Source organism: Macaca mulatta, chromosome 10 (assembly GCF_049350105.2).
Source record: "Macaca mulatta isolate MMU2019108-1 chromosome 10, T2T-MMU8v2.0, whole genome shotgun sequence".
NCBI lineage: Eukaryota > Metazoa > Chordata > Mammalia > Primates > Cercopithecidae > Macaca > Macaca mulatta.
The window spans coordinates 1,339,715-1,359,465 of record NC_133415.1 but is presented as its reverse complement, the minus strand read 5'-3'; the positions used below and the strand labels follow the sequence as shown (position 1 = coordinate 1,359,465).

At 47.7% G+C, this 19,751-nt stretch overlaps 1 protein-coding gene across 2 annotated transcripts in view; it reads left to right on the top strand.

The window, feature by feature from the left end:
* Positions 1-2,642: 2,642 nt before the first annotated feature.
* MOV10L1 (Mov10 like RNA helicase 1) overlaps positions 2,643-19,751 on the top strand; it is a 71,704-nt gene continuing 54,595 nt past the window's right edge. For both annotated transcript variants that reach the window (XM_015150611.3, XM_015150608.3), the window contains exons 1-5: positions 2,643-2,782; positions 4,611-4,795; positions 14,186-14,345; positions 16,971-17,083; positions 17,610-17,797. In XM_015150611.3, the coding sequence (XP_015006097.3) occupies positions 2,686-2,782; positions 4,611-4,795; positions 14,186-14,345; positions 16,971-17,083; positions 17,610-17,797 (743 nt within the window). In that variant the 5' untranslated portion in view covers positions 2,643-2,685. The remainder of the gene's footprint in view (positions 2,783-4,610; positions 4,796-14,185; positions 14,346-16,970; positions 17,084-17,609; positions 17,798-19,751) is intronic.

The following is a 19,751-nucleotide window of genomic DNA, read 5'->3' as shown; positions in this document are numbered from 1 at the left end:
AATGTTCTGTTGTCTTCGTTTCAATCCAACAAGGATGAGAAATAATTTTCACAAACTATAATCCATGAAGTCAAGAACTATTCTGAATGGATTGAGAAACCTCCCAAACTTCTTTTCTGTCTTTTAAAGCGATAAACGGGATTAGTGGGAATTAGTCCAACTGGATCGAATCCTCCTGTGTTTCTTTTTGTTTGAAAAAAATGTGAATCGGATTTCAACATTTTTTCTTTCAAAAGTTCTCCACTTAAAAATGCAAACAGGCTGCCCTGAACCAGAGGTTGCAGAGCAAACCCCTCAGCTTCCCAGATCATAAGTCGTCATTGAGAAATGCTCCCATGTTACCGTTGGCAACGCTAGTTTCTAGAACAGGCCCTGTTCTTTCATACGATCTTCCAACAAATTCTTGCTCCTAAAATGCCCTTCCTCCCTCTGCCTGCTGACGTTCCATCATCATTCAACATTCAACAAACATTTACGGGGTGGACAGAGAAGTGACATCCTTCCTATAGGCTGTTTACAATCAATGGGGGCACAGGAGTGCACAGGATAAACAAATAGTGTGTTATTCCGTGATATGGTTTGGCTGTGTCCCCACCCAAATCTCATCTTGAATTGTAATTCCCATAATCCCTATGTGTCATGGGAGGGACCTGGTGGGAGGTAATTGAACCATGGGGGTGGTTACCCCCACACTGCTGTTCTCCTGACAGTGAGTGAGTTCTCATGAGATCTGATGGTCTTTTATAAGGGGCTTTCCCCCCTTTTGCTTGGGACTTCTCCTTCCTGCTGCCTTGTGAAGACGGACATGTTTGCTTCCCCTTCCACCATGATTGTAAGTTTCCGGAGGCCTCCACAGCCCTGTGGAACTGTGAGTTAATTAAACCTCTTTCCTTTATAAGGACCTGACCCTAAAATTACCCAGTCTTGGGTATGTCCTTATAGCAGCATGAGAACAGACTAGTATGTCCAGCGACATATGTGATTTCCTCTATGAGGGAAAATAAGTCAGGGGAGAGAAATGAGGGGCTGCTGTTTGCAGGGGCCAGGGCAGGCCTCAGTGAGAAGGAGGCAGGGAGGGGAGGCTGGCAAAGCAAAGGACACAGGTGGGGGAGGGCAGGCGAGGACCACGCAAGGGGAGTACAGGTAGGACAGCTGGGTACTAGCACCTGTGGGTGTGGAGACGACTCTGCTTCGACTCTGAGGCAGACCTGCTGGAGGGGTCTGGGCAGAGCAGCATCCGGTCACTCACTGGGTGGAGAGCAGGCTGGGGGGTGGGAGGAGCAGGTGCTGCCTGGCATTGAGGTGGCAATGGGCAAGCGGTGAGGAGGGACTGGGCTCTGAATAGGGTTTGAAGAGCAGACGCAATCTGCTGTCAGAGCGATGTTGCCGAGTTCTGTCTGAGCAGTGAGGACAGAGATGAGAAGACCAGGGTGGAGAGAGTGTGGAGCAAGGATCTTTTAGTAGAGCCAGGGTTTTGCCATGTTGGCCAGGCTGGTCTCGAACTCCTGACCTCAAGTGATCCACCCACCTTGGTCTCACCAAGTATAAAGATATTTTTAAAGTAGAGAAAAATCAATGAAATCAAGAGATTTTTTAAAAAAAAAGATCAATGAAATTGATAAATATAGACTGATCAAGGAAAATGAGAGGGATGAGATAAATTACCTATGTCAAGAATGAACGATGGTTCATCATTATGAACCATACAGACAATAAAAGGATAATAAGAAAATATGCTGAACAACTTTATGCCAATCATCTGACATCTAATAATTGGATGAAATGGACAAATTCCTTAAAAGAATTACCAAAGTTTACTCAATATTACCCTGATGACTTTAATAGCCCTCTAGCTGATGCAGAAGTGAACTTCTCATTAAAAACCTTCCCACAAAGAAAACTCGAAGCCCAGATGGGTTCCCTGGTGACTACTACTACAGTTTTTAGGGAATAAGTTACATCATCCTACTCCCTGGTCACTGCAGGCCCAGCTTAAACGGACCCCAAACCAGACAGACACAGAAAACGGGAGGTCGGCCACAGAGCAATCTGCTTCACCAGCACCATCCCCAACCCTGGACCAAGCGTCACCAAGCTGAGTCGGGCAATACACGAAAAGGATAATGAATTGCGACCAAGTGAGTTTTCCCAGGAGAGCCAAGCAATGAAATTCCCTATACAGGCTGAGATAAAAAGCTACAGGATCATTTGAATACACGTAGAAAAGCGTTGCAGAAAATTTCACACCCACTTGTAAGAACTCTTGGAAAAATAGGACTAGAGGGAACTTCCCCAACTTAATAAAGAACACCAACAAAATACGACTCCTAACACCACTCTGGGCGGTGAAAGATCGCGCACTTTTCCCTAAGGTGTGGGCGGCAAGAAGGCGGACCCCCGCGAAGCACCGCCCACCCACGCGAGGCCAAGCCCCCTCCCGAAGCCCCGCCCACCCGGCGGGCACACCGCCTTGCGCGCCCGGCATGACGTCACTCCCACCAGGCACCTCCCCTCGTCACGCGCTGCCAGGCGCCAACCGCCGCCCTCTATACGGGTCCCGGCTCGCGCGACGACCCCAACGCGCATGCCCAGGCGCGGCGACCCCATTGGTCGCGGGCGGCGGGAGCGGCGCGGTCGCGTGCGGGCGGCGGCGGTGGTGGCGGCGGCCGAGGCCGGGCGAGGGCCATGTTGAGCCTCGCGGCCAAGCTGGTGGCCTTCTTCTGGAGGACGGCGGACACCGCTAGGGAGGAAGCCGGGCGGCCGGAGCTCGAGCTCGCGGAAGGTGGCTCGCGGGAGGCGGCGGGGCGGCCGGGCGGGAGGCGGGTCCCGGGCCCTCGCGTGTCAGCCACCAGGGAGCCGCGCCCGGAGGTCTTTGAGTGCAGTGCGGCGGGCGGGAGACGCTGGGCCCGGCCTTTCCTCATCTCCCCTCGCTCGCCTCAGAGGCTGCGGACCCCACACGCCCCCGCCCTGGGCGCCCGTCCTCCGTGAGGTCTCGCCGGTGTCACTAGCCCCCCTGGCCGCCCTCACTTTGTGTTTCTGCGCCGAGCAGCTGCCGAGGCGCCTGCCCACGTCGCTCCTCCCTGTGGGCAGCGCCACCGGCGGCTGTGTGCCTAGAAAGCCCCGGAAAACGCGGCCCCGCCGACCTCGCCTGTCCTTTCAGAACGCGCTGCGCCCACGCGCGCCTTTTCCTTGCCTTGCTTCCGAGCCCATCTTCCTAAAGCCGGGGATGCGCTCGGATTCCCGCACGATTCCTTTCTCCCGAGGTGTTTTTTTGTTTGTTTTTGTTTGTTTGTTTGTTTTTGTGAAACAGAGTTTTGCTCTTGTCACCCAGGCTGGAGTGCAGTGGCGCGATCTCGGCTCACCGCAACTTCCGCCTCCCGGGTTCAACCGATTCTCCCGCCTCAGCCTCCCGAGTAGCTGGTGTACAGGCACCTGCCTCCACGCCCGGCTAATTTTTGTATTTTTAGTAGAGAGGGGGTTTCGCCGTGTTGGTCAGGCTGGTCTCGAACTCCTGATCTCAGGTGACCCACCCGCCTTGGCCTCCCAAAGTGCTGGGATTACAGGCGTGAGCCACCGCACCCAGCCTCTCCCGAGGTTCTGATGGCTTCTCCCGATGTTTCCTTCTGTGGGAATGAAATCCACGGTAGTCCCTAGTTGCCTTCTGTGAGAGAAACCAGGAGCAGGCTTCAGGAGGGGAGCTTCCTGCTGCAGGCAGCGTGTTCAGGGCCTCTGGATCCACAGGGGCCGATGCCTGAGGGGCCGGCGCCCGGGGGGCCGGCTGTGTTACCTGGAGCACTTGCTCCGCAGATCTGGGTCTCTTCGGTAGAACGCTCTCAGCCGTAGCTGGAGCTCCAGCTCTTGGCAGCGCTAAGATTCCTTGCCTGTACCGTAACCAGCGCCCCAGGTTCCTCCCGTGGCTGGGAAGCTGCAGGAAAGGCGCGTTCAGGACTCAGGACCATGGCTGCAGCAGTAGCCAAATGGCTGAGGGGTGCCCTGCTCCTGGGTCAGACTTGCCTGCAAAGCCCCGAACCTTTTCTAGCAGCATATTTGTTGAGATTCTCTAGTTTTCTAAGACTGCTGCTGATGGTGATGAAAGAAGATAATCGATAGTGCTAATAAAATCGTGCATGCTAGTATCTCCCAGATGCTGATATACGTGGCAGTTTACGTAGCACTTAACTTGTGTCAGCCACGTAGAGGTCCATACATGCATGTGTGTTCTGCCACTGAACCCTCCAGCAGCTCCCTTGGGTAGTGATGATTAGTCTCCATCTTACAGATGGCAACAGGCCCAGAGTAGTTAAGGACCTCATCCAGGTTACACCAATGGCGGTAGAAGAGCTGGAAGTCAACCCCCGCAGTCCACTGTGGAGTCAGGGCTGTCACCTCCACAGCCACTACCTGTGCCCTTCAGAGGAAACTGGGCTGTCTGCCCCCAAACCCCACGTTCCAGACACAGCACTCTCTGATGGGATTCTCTCTGTCTCAAGTCAGCCCATTAGGCGACAGTCCTTCATGGAGGCTTTTGCACTCTGCTTTTCTCTGGTGGGACTTCACTGTAGTGTGCCCTTGCTTTTATGGCCAAGATAACTTTTGTTTACCCATCTCAGGTGACACTAAGCTGAAAACTGTACGGGGTGTCGTGACAAGGTACTGCAGCGATTATGGCATGATTGATGATTTGATCTACTTCTCCAGTGATGCTGTGACTAGCAAAGTGCTTCTGAATGTTGGACAGGAAGTGATTGCAGTTGTGGAGGAAAATAAAGTGTCCAATGGACTGAAAGCAATCAGGGTAAGGTTTGAGTTCATTTGGGAACAGTTTTTCTTTGCCACAGTACCTTGTGTTATTTTCCTTGTGTTTAATCTATCAGACATGACCCGGCCAAGGGAGAGAGAGTGGAATATACCTTCAAGGGGATGCTTTTGCTCTGTATGATTTCTGTTTTAAAAAATAAACAGACTGGGTACAGTGGCTCATGCCTGTAATCCCAACACTTTGGAAGGCTGAGACAGGCAGATCACTTGAGCTCAGGAGTTAGAGACCAGCCTGGGCACCATGGTGAAACCTCGTGTCTACAAAAAAAAACCTCCACAAAAAGTAGTCTGGTGTAGTGGCACATGCATGTAGTCCCAGCTACATGGGAGACTGAGGCGGAAGGATTGCTTGAGCCCAGAAGGTTGAGGCTGCAGTGAATTAGGATCGCATGACCATACTCCAGCCTGGGTGACAGAGCAAGACCCTGTCTCTATAAATAAACAGCAGTCATTGTAAATCATTCAAACAACATAGACATGTATACTTTAGAAAGTAAAGCTTGCCTATGAATTTATGCTGTGGAAAACATAGCAATTATGTATCTATTATTTTTGTGCTTTGTGAACAATGTAATGGTTATCACCAAAGTAACATCAATAATACACTAATTTATATTCTTAGGAGCAGAATGAGAGACTGCACTTGATTTGCATTTAAGCCTTAAGTATGGTAACTTTTCATGTTTTTTCTTTTTTTTTTTCTGAGACGGAGTCTCTGTTGCCTAGGCTGGAGTCGGCTCACTGCAAGCTCCGCCTCCCGGGTTCACGCCATTCTCCTGCCTCAGCCTCCTGAGTAGCTGGGACTACAGGCGCCCACTACCATGCCCAGTTAATATTTTTGTATTTTTAGTAGAGACAGGGTTTCACCGTGTTAGCCAGGATAGTCTCGATCTCCTGACCTCGTGATCCACCTGCCTCGGCCTCCCAAAGTGCTAGGATTACAGGCGTGAGCCACGCGCCTGGCTTCATGTTTTTTCTGTGAATTATTTTTGTGTCCTTTGTTCACATTTTTGTTGAGTTCGACCTTTTCTCTTGTTAAAGCTTATATATTAGGGAAATTAGAGCTTTTTTTTTTTTTTTTTTTTTTTGAGACAGAGTCTTGCTCTGTCGCCCAGGCTGGAGTGCAGTGGCGCGATCTCCACTCACTGCAAGCTCCCCTGCCTCCCGGATTCACGCCATCCTCCTGCCCCAGCCTCCTGAGTAGCTGGGACTACAGACGCCCGTCACCACACCCGGCTAATTTTTTTGTATTTTTAGTAGAGACGGGGTTTCACTGTGTTAGCCAGGATGGTCTCGATCTCCTGACCTCGTGATCCGCCGCCTTGGCCTCCCAAAGTGCTGGGATTACAGATGTGAGCCATTGTGCCCGGCCGAAATTAGAGCTTTTTAAGGAAAATTATTATATAAAAGTGTTAGGAATATTTTCCCCAGGATCATCTTCGACTGTGTTTTATAGTTTCATTTTTTGTAGTTAAGTGTGCCTCTTTTCCATGTAGCTTTTGGATGCTGTAAGAAGCCTTAGGGAGGCTTATTCCACTTCTTATTTCTAATATTCAGATTTTACCCTGAAAATTGTTTATTGACAATTGGAATTTTTTTTTTTTAATTTTTGAGACAGAGCTTTGTACTGTCACCCAGGCTGGAGTATAGTAGTGCGTGCCATCAGCTCACTGCAGCCTCAAATTCCTGAGCTCAAGCGATTCTTCCACCCTAGCCTCCTGAGTAGCTGGGACCACAGGTACATACCATCTCACCTGACTAATTTTTAAAATTTTTTGTAGAAATGGCATCTCTGTTGCATAGGCTGATCTGAAACTCCTGGCCTCGAGTGATCCTTCTACCTCGGCCTCCCAAAGTGTTGGGATTACAGGCATAAGCCACCATGCCTGGCCTGTTTGTTGATATTTAAATATTTGACCAGCCTGGAATTTATTTTAGTGCACAGACTGAGAGAGGGAACCAGACATTGCTTTCCTAATGGCTAGCCAGTCATCTGCGTTGCTCACTTTTTCCCTGCTGATTTGGAAAATTCTTTAATCATGCACCAGAATCCCACCTGCATGTGATGTGGTCCTGATGCTTATAAGGGGGTCTCATGGCATGGGTGCTGTGATAGGTGGTGAGCAGGTTTCCCTTCCTTGCTCTTATTAGCATATGGTATTTTTCTGGCTCTTCAGTTGTTCTGGATGAGTTTTGGAATCTTTTTGCTTCTCCCCCTCTGCCCAGATTTGCTTTGGGTTTGCAGATTTGCACTGAGTTTATGGATTTCATTTAGAATAATTGATATTTGGGTCACGTGGAGTCTTTTCCAACAACACATTATGTTTGTGCATTTATTTAAGTCTTCCTTTGTATTCTGTTTTTGTTTCTGAGACGGAGTCTCGCTCTGTCGCCCAGACTGGAGTGCAGTGGCGCGATCTCGACTCACTGCAAGCTCCGCTCCCTGGGTTCACGCCATTATCCTGCCTTAGCCTCCCAAGTAACTGGGACCACAGGCGCCCGCCACCACGCCCAGCTAATTTTTTGTATTTTTTAGTAGAGACGGGGTTTCACTGTGTTAGCCAGGATGGTCTCGATCTCCTGACCTCGTGATCTACCCTCCTCAGCCTCCCAAAGTGCTGGGATTACAAGCGTGAGCCACCACGCCTGGCCCTTTGTATTCTTTTTATAGTTCAATAGTTTTCTTCATTTAGGTCCTGTGAATTTCTTATTAAATTTATCTTCAGGAGTTTTTATGTGTTCTATTAACATCATTTTCTATTGTATTTTCAAATTTAACTTTTTCTTCCTATATGGGAAAGCTTTTGGTTTTTAAATGTAATTTGGAATCTGGCAAACTTATTGAGCTATTAACTACTTTTTAAAAACACTTAAGATGGCCAGGCACAGTGGCTCATGCCTATAATCCCAACACTTTGGGAGACCAAGGTGGGTGGATCATCTGAGGTCAGGAGTTCAAGACCAGCCTGGCCAACATGGTGAAACCCCATTTCTACTAAAAATATAAAAGTAGCTGGGTGTGGTGGCACATGCCTGTAGTCCGAGCTACTCGGGAGGCTGAGACAAGAGAATCACATGAACCCAGGAGGTGGAGGCTGCAGTGAGCCAAGATCGTGCCACTGCACTCCAGCCTGGGCAAGACAGAGTGAGACTCTGTCTCAAAAAACTAAATAAATTAAATAAAATGCTTGAGACGTACTTTATTATACTATTATAGTTAGTACCATCTAATGCTTAATATCATCTTTCTCAAATTAAGAAAAATGCATACCCAATAAAATAATTCAAAGTCTAGAATTCCATCATTCAGTATGGTAGCCACCACTCATGTGCAGCTGTTTAAATTTATTAAAACTAAATGCAACTTACAGCCAGTCATGGTGGCATAAACCTAGAGTCCCAGCTACTTGGGGAGGCTGAGGCGGGAGTTCGAGACCAGCCTGGGCACATAGAGACCCTGTCCCTTAAAAATAAATGAATAAAATTATTTCCTTGGCCACATTTCAAGTGCTAAATGAAGCCTAGTGACCACCAAATTGGGCAGCACACATAGAGAACATTTTTGTCAGCTCTGGCTTAGAGACTGAATACAAAGTAGAAGAGCCTCCCTCCATGTTCCCCACCTGCACGTTCATGCTGCAGACCTGATGCTCTGGGTTTCTGTATTTACCTCATCTGGTGGGTAGTGGAGTCACTCAAACAACATGCTTGTATCTTTTATTAATTCACCAATGTTAGTATTTATGGACTTCCATCATCAGAGATGTACAACTGGCTCGTTCACACTACCCTCTTTCCCTCTCCCAATTTTTTAATTATATTTTTTCCTCCAAAGATTTCCTTTTGAACTTGAAATTACACCATAGTCCTCATGTTTTTATGTGTATTTAAAGGAGTACTCTGGGTTCAGAGTCTTTCAAAGGGGATCTGGAACTCAGAACCTGTGGAGATGATGTTTGCCTCATTCTCTGAGCTGTGGTTGTGTAGCTCACAAGCAGCCTTCCAAAGCAGGTTCTCGTACCAAATTCCTGTTGATTTTAAGACACACCTTTAATTTGATAATGAAAATTTAAAATGGAAACATAGGTCTTGAGACTCATTCTGATCTCAGAAATGTGAGAATGTGGAAAAACTGGCCCCTGGGTGTCCAGCAAGTCCCAGCCCCTTTGGTGGTCAGCTGCCCTTCGCTCGTTCCATCTTGTTAGGAATGCAGGATCTTTTTTGTTATGGTGAAGAGTGTTTGTCTGTACTCACAATCTTGCTTTTATAAATTAGTAATGGATTTTTCAAGTACTTTTCAGTATCTTCCACATGATGCCATAGTTTTTGTCCCTTTGAACTGTTAACATGGTTGGAAAACATGAGCAGTTTCTGTGTTGTGAGCCGTTCTCACTTGACGAGAATGATCCCCATTTAGTATAAACCTGAATGTACTTCTGGATTTATTTTTTATTTAGGTATTTTTCTTGTGGTAAAATATGCATAATATACCATTTTAACCATGTTGAAGTGTACGGTTCAGTGGCATTAAGCACATTCACATTGTTGTGCAGCCATCACCACAATCTGTCTTCAGAACTTTTTCAGCATCCCAATAGACACTCTGTACCCATTAAACAGTTATTCAGTGTTCTACTTTATGTCTTTATGAATTTGCCTATTCTAAACACCTCATATAAGCGGAGTCATGTGTCTGGCTATTTGACTTAGGTTTTCAAGATTTGCCCGTGTAGCATGTATCAAAAGTTAATTCCTTTTTTATGGCTGAATATTCCATTGTGTGATTTTGTTTCTCCATTCATCTGTTGATGGACATTTGGGTTGTTTCTACTTTTTGGTTGTGAATTGTGCTGCCATGAACAAGTGTCTGTCTGAGTCCCTGTTTGGTTCTTTTGGGGCTATGCCTAGGAAGAGAATTACTGGGCCATATGGTAAGTCTAGGTTTAACTTTGTGAGGAACCAGATGTTTTCCACAGCAGCTGCACCATTTTATGTTCCCACCAACGGTGCATGAGGTTTCTACTTCCTCTGTATCTTTGCCAGCACTTGCTATTTTCTTTTTCTTTTTTTTTTTTTTTTTTTTTTTTTTTTTTTTTTTTTTTTTTTTTTTTTTGAGACAGAGTCTGGCTCTGTCACCCAGGCTGGAGCGCGGTGGCCGGATCTCAGCTCACTGCAAGCTCCGCCTCCCGGGTTTACGCCATTCTCCTGCCTCAGCCTCCCGAGTAGCTGGGACTACAGGCGCCCGCCACCTCGCCCGGCTAGTTTTTTGTATTTTTTAGTAGAGACGGGGTTTCACCGTGTTAGCCAGGATGGCCTCGATCTCCTGACCTCGTGATCCGCCCGCCTCGGCCTCCCAAAGTGCTGGGATTACAGGCTTGAGCCACCGCGCCCGGCCTCTTTTTCTTTTTTTTTTCTTTTGGCAGTAGCCATTCCTCGTAGTTGTGAGGTACTATCTCACTGTGGTTTTGATTTGCATGTCCCTAAGGATTTGTGAGGGCATCTTTTCGTGTGCTTATTGGCCGTCTGTATATCTTCTTGGGAGAACTGTCTACTCAAATCCTTTGCCTGTTTTGAAATTAGGTTGTTTTCTTGTTGTAGGAATTCTTTATATATTCTGGATATTAATCTCTCATCACATACTTGATTTGCAAATATTTTCTCTCATTTTATCAATTGTCTTTTCACTTTCTTCATAGTATCCTTTGATGCACAGATGTTTTAAATTTTGGTGGAAGTCTAATTTGTCTCTTATTGCCTGTACTTCTGATGTCACAGTCAAGATACCGTTGACTAATCCAAGAATATTAAGATTTTTTTCTACTAAGAGTTTCATAGTTTTTGCTTTTAAATTTAAGTCTTTGATTCATTTAAAAAAATACTTTTTGAGACAGGATTTCACTTTGTTGCCCAGGCTGTGGTGCAGCAGCACAGTCACAGCTCACTGCAGTCTCAACCTCCCAGGCTGAAGTGATCCTTCCACCTTAGCCACCTGAGCAGCTGGGACTACGGGTGTGTGTCACCTCACCCAATTTTTGTATTTTTTGTAGAGATGGGGCCTCCCTATGTTGCCCAGGCTGGTCTCGAACTCCTGGGCTCAAGTGATCCGCCCACCCCATGCCTTCCCAAATGCTGGGATTATAGGGCTGAGCCACTTTAATCCATTTTGAGTTAATTTTTGTGTATGGTGTAAGATGAGGGTCTAACTTTATTATTTTGCCCATGGTTATTTTTCCCAGCACTATTTTTTTTTAAAGACTGAACAATTGCAGTTTATCGAATGGTCCTTGTCAAAAATCAGTTGACTGCACATGCAAGGGTATATTTCTGAACTCTCTTTACTATTCCATTGGTTTATATTTCTCTCCTTACACTGGTGCCACACTAGTTTGATGACTGTGACTTTGTAGGAAGTTTTGAAATCAAGGGGTATGAGACCGTCAATTTTGTTACTCCTTTTCAAGACCATTTTGGCTATTCATGGTCCCTTGAGATTCCATTAGAATTTTAGATGGGTTTTTCTATTTATATACAAATAGACCCATAGGACTTTGATAGGGATTGCATTGAATTTGTTGGGGTTTTGTTGTTGTTGTTGTTGTTGTTGTTCTTTTTTTGAGACGGAGTCTCGCTCTGTCGCCCAGGCTGGAGTGCAGTGGAGCAATCTCTGCTCACTGCAAGCTCGGCCTCCCGGGTTCACGCCATTCTCCTGCCTCAGTCTCCCAAGTAGCTGGGACCACAGGCGCCCACCACCTCGCCCGGCTAGTTTTTTGTATTTGTTAGTAGAGATGGGGTTTTACCATGTTAGCCAGGATGGTCTCGATCTCCTGACCTCGCGATCCGCCTGTCTCAGCCTCCCAAAGTGCTGGGATTACAGGCTTGAGCCACCGCCCTCGGCCTGTTGGAGTTTTTTTGTTGTTTGTTTGAAATAGAGTCTTGTTCTGTCGCCCAGGATGGAGTGCAATGATGCGATCTTGACTCATTGCAACCTCCGTTTCCTGGGTTCAAGCAATTCTCATGCCTCAGCCTTCCAAGTAGCTGGGACTGCAGGTGCTTGCCACTATACCCAGCTAATTTTTTTTGTATTTTTAGTAGAGATGGGGTTTCACCATGTTGACCAGGCTGATCTTGAACTCCTGACCTCAAGTGATTCGCCTGCCTCGACCTCCCAAAGTGCTGGAATTACAGGCGTGAGCACCACACCCAGCCTGAATTTGTGTAATAGATCACTTTTGGTAGTATTGCCATCTTAATAAGTCTTAAGATTGTCATCTTAATAATTAGGTATTAACATCTTAATCTCTTATAATCACTTTGGGTAGTATTGCCATCTTAATAGTTAAGTTTTTTTTTTTTTTTTTTTTTTTGAGACGGAGTCTCACGCTGTTGCCCAGGCTGGAGTACAGTGGCGCGATCTCGGCTCACTGCAAGCTCCGCCTCCCGGGTTCCCGCCATTCTCCTGCCTCAGCCTCCTGAGTAGCTGGGACTACAGGCGCCCGCCACCGCGCCCGGCTAATTTTTTTGTATTTTTAGTAGAGACGGGGTTTCACTGTGGTCTCGATCTCCTGACCTTGTGATCCGCCCGCCTCGGCCTCCCAAAGTGCTGGGATTACGGGCTTGAGCCACCGCGCCCGGCCAATAGTTAAGTTTTAAGATTGTCATCTTGGCCGGGTATGGTGGCTCAAGCCCGTAATCCCAGCACTTTGGGAGGCCGAGGCGGGTGGATCGCAAGGTCAGGAGATCGAGACCATCCTGGTTAACACGGAGAAACCCCATCTCTACTAAAAATACAAAAAATTAGCTAGGCGTGGTGGCGGGTGCATGTAGTCCCAGCTACTCAGGAGGCTGAGGCGGGAGAATGGCGTGAACCCCGGAGGTGGAGCTTGCAGTGAGCAGAGATTGCTCCACTGCATTCCAGCCTGGGCGACAGAGCGAGACTCCATCTCAAAAAATAAAATAAAAAGATTGTCATCTTAATAATATTAGGTTTTCAAATTCATGATCATGGTTGTCTTGCCGTTTATTGAGGTATTTAATTCATTCATTAGGGTCATTGTACGCATCTTCCATCTCCTTAGTTAGGTTACTAAGTGTTCTTAGGGATTAACCTATTAACCTAACAATGCTGTTATAAATGGAATTGTTTGCTGTTTCTTTGGAATCCTTTTTCTTGATTTCCTTTTTGGATTTTTCATTTCAAATGTATGGAAATCTGATTTTTGTATATTTGCGTCCTGTGCTTGGATTCATTTATTAGCTCTAACCATTTTTTGTTTTATTTACATGTGTGGAATCTTTAGAGTTTTCCACAGATGAGATCCTACCATCTGTGAATAAAGATAATTGAAATTTGAAAGTCTTGAAGTGAGCATGGGCATCCTTACCTGGTTCCTGATCTTAGAGGAAAGCTTTCGGCCTTTCACCATTGAGTGCGGTGTTTGTTGTGAGTTTTTTATTTATGGCCTTTCTCATGTTGAGATTTCCTGCAATTCCTAGTTTATTGAGTGTGCATCATGAAAAGTGTTGATTTTGTCAAATGCTTTTTGTGCATCAGTTGAGATCATCGTGATTTTTTTTCCCTCATCAATGTAATATGGTGACTGATTTTCCTATGTTGAAACACTTGCATTCTGGGATAAACCCCATTTAGTCATGGGATATAATCCTTTTAATATGCTGCTGCATTCAGTTTGATAATATTTTGTTAAGAATTTTTGCATCAGTGTTCATAAGGGATTGCTGTAGACTCAATGTAGGTGTCCCCAAAAATACGTATGTTGAAATCCTGACCCCAGCGCGATCTTATTAGGAGGCTTTGGTGGGTGATTAGGTCACGGGGCAGAGCCCTTAAGAAACCTTAGGCCGGGCGCGGTGGCTCAAGCCTGTAATCCCAGCACTTTGGGAGGCCGAGACGGGCGGATCACGAGGTCAGGAGATCGAGGCCATCCTGGCTAACACGGTGAAACCCCGTCTCTACTAAAAAATACAAAAAACTAGCCAGGCGAGGTGGCGGGCGCCTGTAGTCCCGGCTACTCGGGAGGCTGAGGCAGGAGAATGGCGTAAAAACCCGGGAGGCAGAGCTTGCAGTGAGCTGAGATCCGGCCACTGCACTCCAGCCTGGGCGACACAGCAAGACTCCGTCTCAAAAAAAAAAGAAACATACCCCAGAGAACCCCTTTGCCCTTTCTGCCAACAGCAGGAAGACACCGACTGTGAACCAGGAAGAGGGCCCTCACCAGACCCGGAATCTGCCAGGGCCTTGATCTTGGACTTGCAGCCCTAATGGACTCAGACAGGCATTCCAGCCTATAGTTTGCTTTTCTTGTAGTTCTTGTATTATGGTTTAAAGAGCAGTGTGTGTGTTTTACAGGTAGAAGCTGTCTCTGATAAATGGGAAGACGACAGCAGAAACCAAGGCAGTCCCTCAGACTGCAGCCCCCGAGTGTTGATTGGCTGTGTGACTTCTCTGGTGGAGGGCGCAGGCTGTATCAGTCAGACCACCTACTTCTCTCTGGAGAGTGTGTGCGAAGGTACGCTCAAGGGTCTGTTTCACATTTAAAATTAGGTTTTGTCTTTTAAATGATTGTTATGGGCCAGGCACAGTGGCTCGTGCCTGTAATCCCAGCACTTTGTCAGGCTGAGACGGGAGGATCGCTTGAGCTCAGGAGTTGGAGGCTGCAGTGAGCTATGATCCAGCCACTACACTCCAGCCTGGATGACGGAACACAACCCTGTGTCTAGATTTGCGATGGCTACACACATCATTGAAAGGATCAGGTTTGGGCATGCTTTGTTGAGAGGGTTTGGGGATTAGAGTAGCTCCTCCAGGTGTTGGCTTTACACAGAGGGTCTTGGATATTGAGTGGACTTTGGGAGAGGGGACCAGGTCACTGTTTTGTTTTTGTGTTTTTGTTTTTGTTTTTCGAGATGGAGTCTCACTCTGTTGCCCAGGCTGGAGTGCAGTGGCGTGATCTCAGCTCACTATAACCTCTGCCTCCTGGGTTCGATTGATTCTCCTGCCTCAGCCTCCCGAGTAGCTGGGATTACAGGTGTGCACCACCATGCCCAGCTAATTTTTTGTATTTTTAGTAAAGATGGGGTTTCACCAGGTTGGTCGGGCTGATCTGGAACTCTTGACCTTAGATGATCCACCCACCTCGGCCTCCCAAAGTGTTGGGATTACAGGCATGAGCCACCGCACCCAGCCAGGTCACTGTTGAAACTTGTGTTTTTATGTGTTTTGTGTTCATTTGTTAAATGCAGTCGGTAATTTCTGGGTAGTTGTTGCTTCCATTTAATTATAGTGTTTTGATCTAAGTTAGTGTTACAGGAATACTGAGGTACTATTTAAAGTACTTTAGATGTTTTAAAATAGGGCTTGGGGATAACACTGTTTCTTTCCAAAAGTATATATCCTTTTACTTTCTTTTTTTTTTTTTTTTTTTTTTGAGACGGAGTCTCACTCTGTCGCCCAGGCTGGAGTGCAGTGGTGAAATCTCGGCTTACTGCAAGCTCTGCCTCCTGGGTGCACGCCATTCTCCTGCCTCAGCCTCTGGAGTAGCTGGGATTACAGGCGCCCGCCACCACGCCCGGCTAATTTTTTTGTATTTTTAGTAGAGACGGGGTTTCGCTGTGTTAGCCAGGATGGTCTGGATCTCCTGACCTCATGATCCGCCCGCCTCGGCCTCCCAAAGTGCTGGGATTACAGGCGTGAGCCACCGCGCCTGGCCCTAGGACATGGTCTTCTTAAAATACTCCCTGACCTTGAAGTCAGTGCCCTAGCATATTTTAATGTCTTCTGTTTTCTTTCTGTTCTTTTTTTGAGACGGAGTCTCGCTCTGTGGTCCAGGCTAGAGTGCAGTGGCACGATCTCGGCCTCCCAGGTTCACACCATTCTCCTGCCTCAGCATCCCAAGTAGCTGGGACTAGAGGCGCCCGCCACTGCGCCCGGTAATTTTTTGTGTTTTTAGTAGAGACAGGGTTTCACCGTGGTCTCGATCTCCTGACCTCATGATCTGCCCGCTTCAGCCTCCCAAAGTGCTGGGATTACAGGCGTGAGCCACCGCGCCCGGCCTCTCTTTTCACATAGACAGTAATTTCACCATGGCTCACATGTTGAATGTAGATGTCAGCTGATATTTGTGCTGTTAACGTGTTCATCACCAGCTTTCTGGAGAAAGAGACTCAGTATTCAATTATACTCTTTTTTTTTGAGCTTCCAGAGTGCTTATTGCAAAATAACAAAAAGATTTTAACTACCTGTACCATGGCACACCTGTGCAGACCACCTCTCTGTTCTGTCAGCACTGCTCAGCCACTTCATGTCACTGAACCTGCAGTTTTCCACCAGCTGCGGAAGGCCCAGTGGTGTCTTGCGTCCGGCAGGCCATGGCTGGGGCCATAGCCCAGCTCTCTGGCACACTGAGGGGCTGGCTGGACCATTGAGTGCTCCCCTCACACCTGAGCGCAGGTGTCTCTCTGTCCCTGAGCACTGTGTGTGTCCCTGACAGGGAGGTGCCACAAACACTACAGGACAGGGGAAGGGGGATGCCACCTGCCCTCAGATGTGCCACATGGGGCAGGACTGCCATGAGCATGCACAGTGCACCTTCTGGAGCCTAGAGGTGTGAGTGAGAGGCTCCAGCTCAGCTCATTTTATTGCAGTGGTTAATATTAATACTTCGGCCGGGCGCGGTGGCTCAAGCCTGTAATCCCAGCACTTTGGGAGGCCGAGGCGGGTGGATCACGAGGTCAGGAGATCGAGACTATCCTGGCTAACATGGTGAAACCCCGTCTCTACTAAAAATACAAAAAACTAGCCGGGCGTGGTGGCGGGCGCCTGTAGTCTCAGCTACTTGGGAGGCTGAGGCGGGAGAATGGCGTGAACCCGGGAGGCGGAGCTTGCAGTGAGCCAAGATCACGCCACTGCACTCCAGCCTGGGAGACACAGCGAGACTCCGTCTCAAAAAAAAAAAAAAAAAAAAATTAATACTTCAGGGTTTTTAATTCCAAAATATGTTTCTCACAGTAGTAGAAAGTGCCTTTTAAATGTTCAAATGTATCCTCAGATATGATAGAAATGATTTCAGTCTACCACGACCTCAGAATAACTTACGCACTTTAACACTGCTATGGCTTTTCCCTGGCGGTTTTAGGCTTCGAGCCCTGCAAGGGAGACTGGGTAGAGGCTGAGTACCGGATCCGGCCTGGCACATGGAACAGCGAAGCCACCTCGGTGAAGCCGCTGAGATACAAGCGCGTGGACAAGGTAGCGTGCCGACGAGTGGCTCCTCTCTGTGCTTCTAGCAGACCTGCCATCAGGGGTAACTTGCACAGCCCAGGCTTCTTCTGCATGTGTTGGGAGCCTGGAAAAATACAGCTTAGTCATGGCCAAAGAGGAGTGTGTTTTCCTATTGATAATGCTGTGTTTCCTTAGGAAACAGTAACCCTGAGTGCTTGCGTAGCTAAATTCTAAGGTCTACAGCTTACGCGACAGTACTAAAATGTTCTAAGGAGAAAGGTGTGTTAGAGAAATATTGGACTATGTAACAAACCTGCACGTTATCCACATGTACCCTAGAACTTAAAGTATAATTTAAAAAAAAAAAAAAAAAAGGAAAGAAAATATAGAAGGAAAAAAAAAAAAGAGAAATATTGAACGAGTGCTATGGGATGGCGGACTTGAGCTTCCTGGTGCAGCTTGTGTGCTTTGGGCTGACTTGGGTGTGCGTTAGAGCTGTGCCCTGGCGTCGTGCAGCACCTGCTTCCCGTGACGCTCAGCTCTGTGCTCCCAGGTCTGCATCTCTAGCCTCTGTGGAAGGAACGGGGTGATAGAGGAAAGCATCTTCTTCACCTTGGACTCCTTGAAACTGCCAGACGGGTACACACCCCGGAGAGGTGACATGGTCAATGCAGTGGTGGTGGAGAGCAGCCAGTCGTGCTACGTCTGGAGGGCACTCTGTATGACCCTAGTGAAGAGGCGGTAAGAAAACGCTTTTCTGGCCAGGCGCGGTGGCTCACGCCTGTAATCCCAACACTTTGGGAGGCCGAGGCGGGTGGATCATGAGGTCAGGAGTTTGAGACCAGCCTGACCATCATGGTGAAATCTGTCTCTACTAAAAGTACAAAATTAGCTGGCCCTGGTGGTGGGTGCCTGTAATCCCAGCTACTCGGGAGGCTGAGGCAGGAAAATTGCTTAAACCTGAGAGGCAAAGGTTGCAGTGAGCTCAGATCGCGCCACTGCACTCAGGCTTGGGCGACAAGCAAAACTCTATCGCAATAAATGAAAACGCTTTTCTTCTTTGGGATGTGAAAGGCCCAATTTAAGCATATTTTGAAGAGTTACTTTAGTAAGCCAAATAGTAGACATTTTAAGCCCTGAGTTGTTGAGGTAAAAGGAGAGCATCCCTAGCACTTCGGGAGGCCGTGGCAGGAGAATTGCTTGAGCCCAGGAATTTGAGACCAGCCTGAGGAACATAGTGAGACCCCATCTCTACAAAACATTAAAAAATTAGCCAAGCGTGGTGGTGTGTGCCCCTGGTCCCAGCTAGGCACGAGGCTGAAGCAGGAAGATTGCTTGAGCCTAGGAGCTTGAGGCTGCTGTGAGCTGAGATCGTGCTACCGCACTCTAGCCTGAGCAACAGAGCAAGACTCAGTCTTTAAAAAAAGAGAAAGGAAAAGGAGGCTGGGCATGGTGGCTCACGCCTGTAATCCCAACACTTTGGGATGCCAAGGCGGGTGGATCACAAGGTCAGGAGTTTGAGACCAGCCTGGCCAACATGGAAACTCTGTCTCTGCTAAAAATACAACAGTTAGCTGGGTGTGGTGGCAGGCACCTGTAATCCCAGCTACTCGGGAGGCTGAGGCAGGAGAATCACTTGAACCCAGGAGGCAGGGGTTGCAGTGAGGTGAGATCGTGCCACTGCACTCTAGCTTGGGTGACAGAGGGAGACACCGTCTCAAAAAAAAAAAAAGACTGTCTTGCCTGGGTGCCGTGGCTCACGCCTGTAATCCCAGCACTTTGGAAGGCCGAGGCAGGGTAGATCACAAGGTCGGGAGATCGAGACCATCCTGGCTAACATGGTGAAAGCCCGTCTCTACTAAAAATACAAAAAATTAGCCGGGCGTGGTGGCGGGCACCTGTAGTTCCAGCTACTCAGGAGGCTGAGGCAGGAGAATGGTGTGAACCCGGGAGGCGGAGCTTGCAGTGAGCCTCTCGAGATCGCACCACTGCACTCCAGCCTGGGCAACAGGGCGAGACTCTGTCTCAAAAGAAGAGAGACTGTCTTTTGGAGGCTTTCAGCCATCTCCATGGTTGACTGAAGGTGGAGTTAGGGGTCCCTCTTCATCCTTCATCTTACATTGGTGATTGACATTTTTGGTGGATTTTTCTCTTGTTGTTTCACATTTTGGCATTTAAAAAAATGCATTGAACATGGTTCTTAAAATTATTGGATTTCCGGCCAGCCACAGTGTCTCATGCCTGTAATCCTACCACCTTGGGAGACCAAGACGGGCGGATTACCTGAGCTCAGGAGTTCAAAACCAGCCTGGGCAACACGGTGAAACCCCGTCTCTACTAAAATGCAAAAAATTAGCCAGGCATGGTGGCACACACCCTTGATTCCAGCTACTCTGGAGGCTGAGTCAGGAGAATTGCTTGAACCCGGGAGGCGGAAGATGCAGTGAGCAGAGATCGTGCCACTGCACTCCAGCCTGGGTAACAGAGCCAGACTCCATCTCCAATTAAAACAAAAAATTATTAGATTTCCTGTATCTGTGTTCTTTGTATGCTAGACATGAAAAGGCTTCCCTGAGTTCGCTACTTGCGGGGCGGCCCCAGCTCTGACCCACCCCTCCCTGCCTGCCTATAACTGAAAGGTATGTGAGGCGGGCCTCAATCAAGTTAGAAGTTCACTTTGCCAAAGTGAAGGACA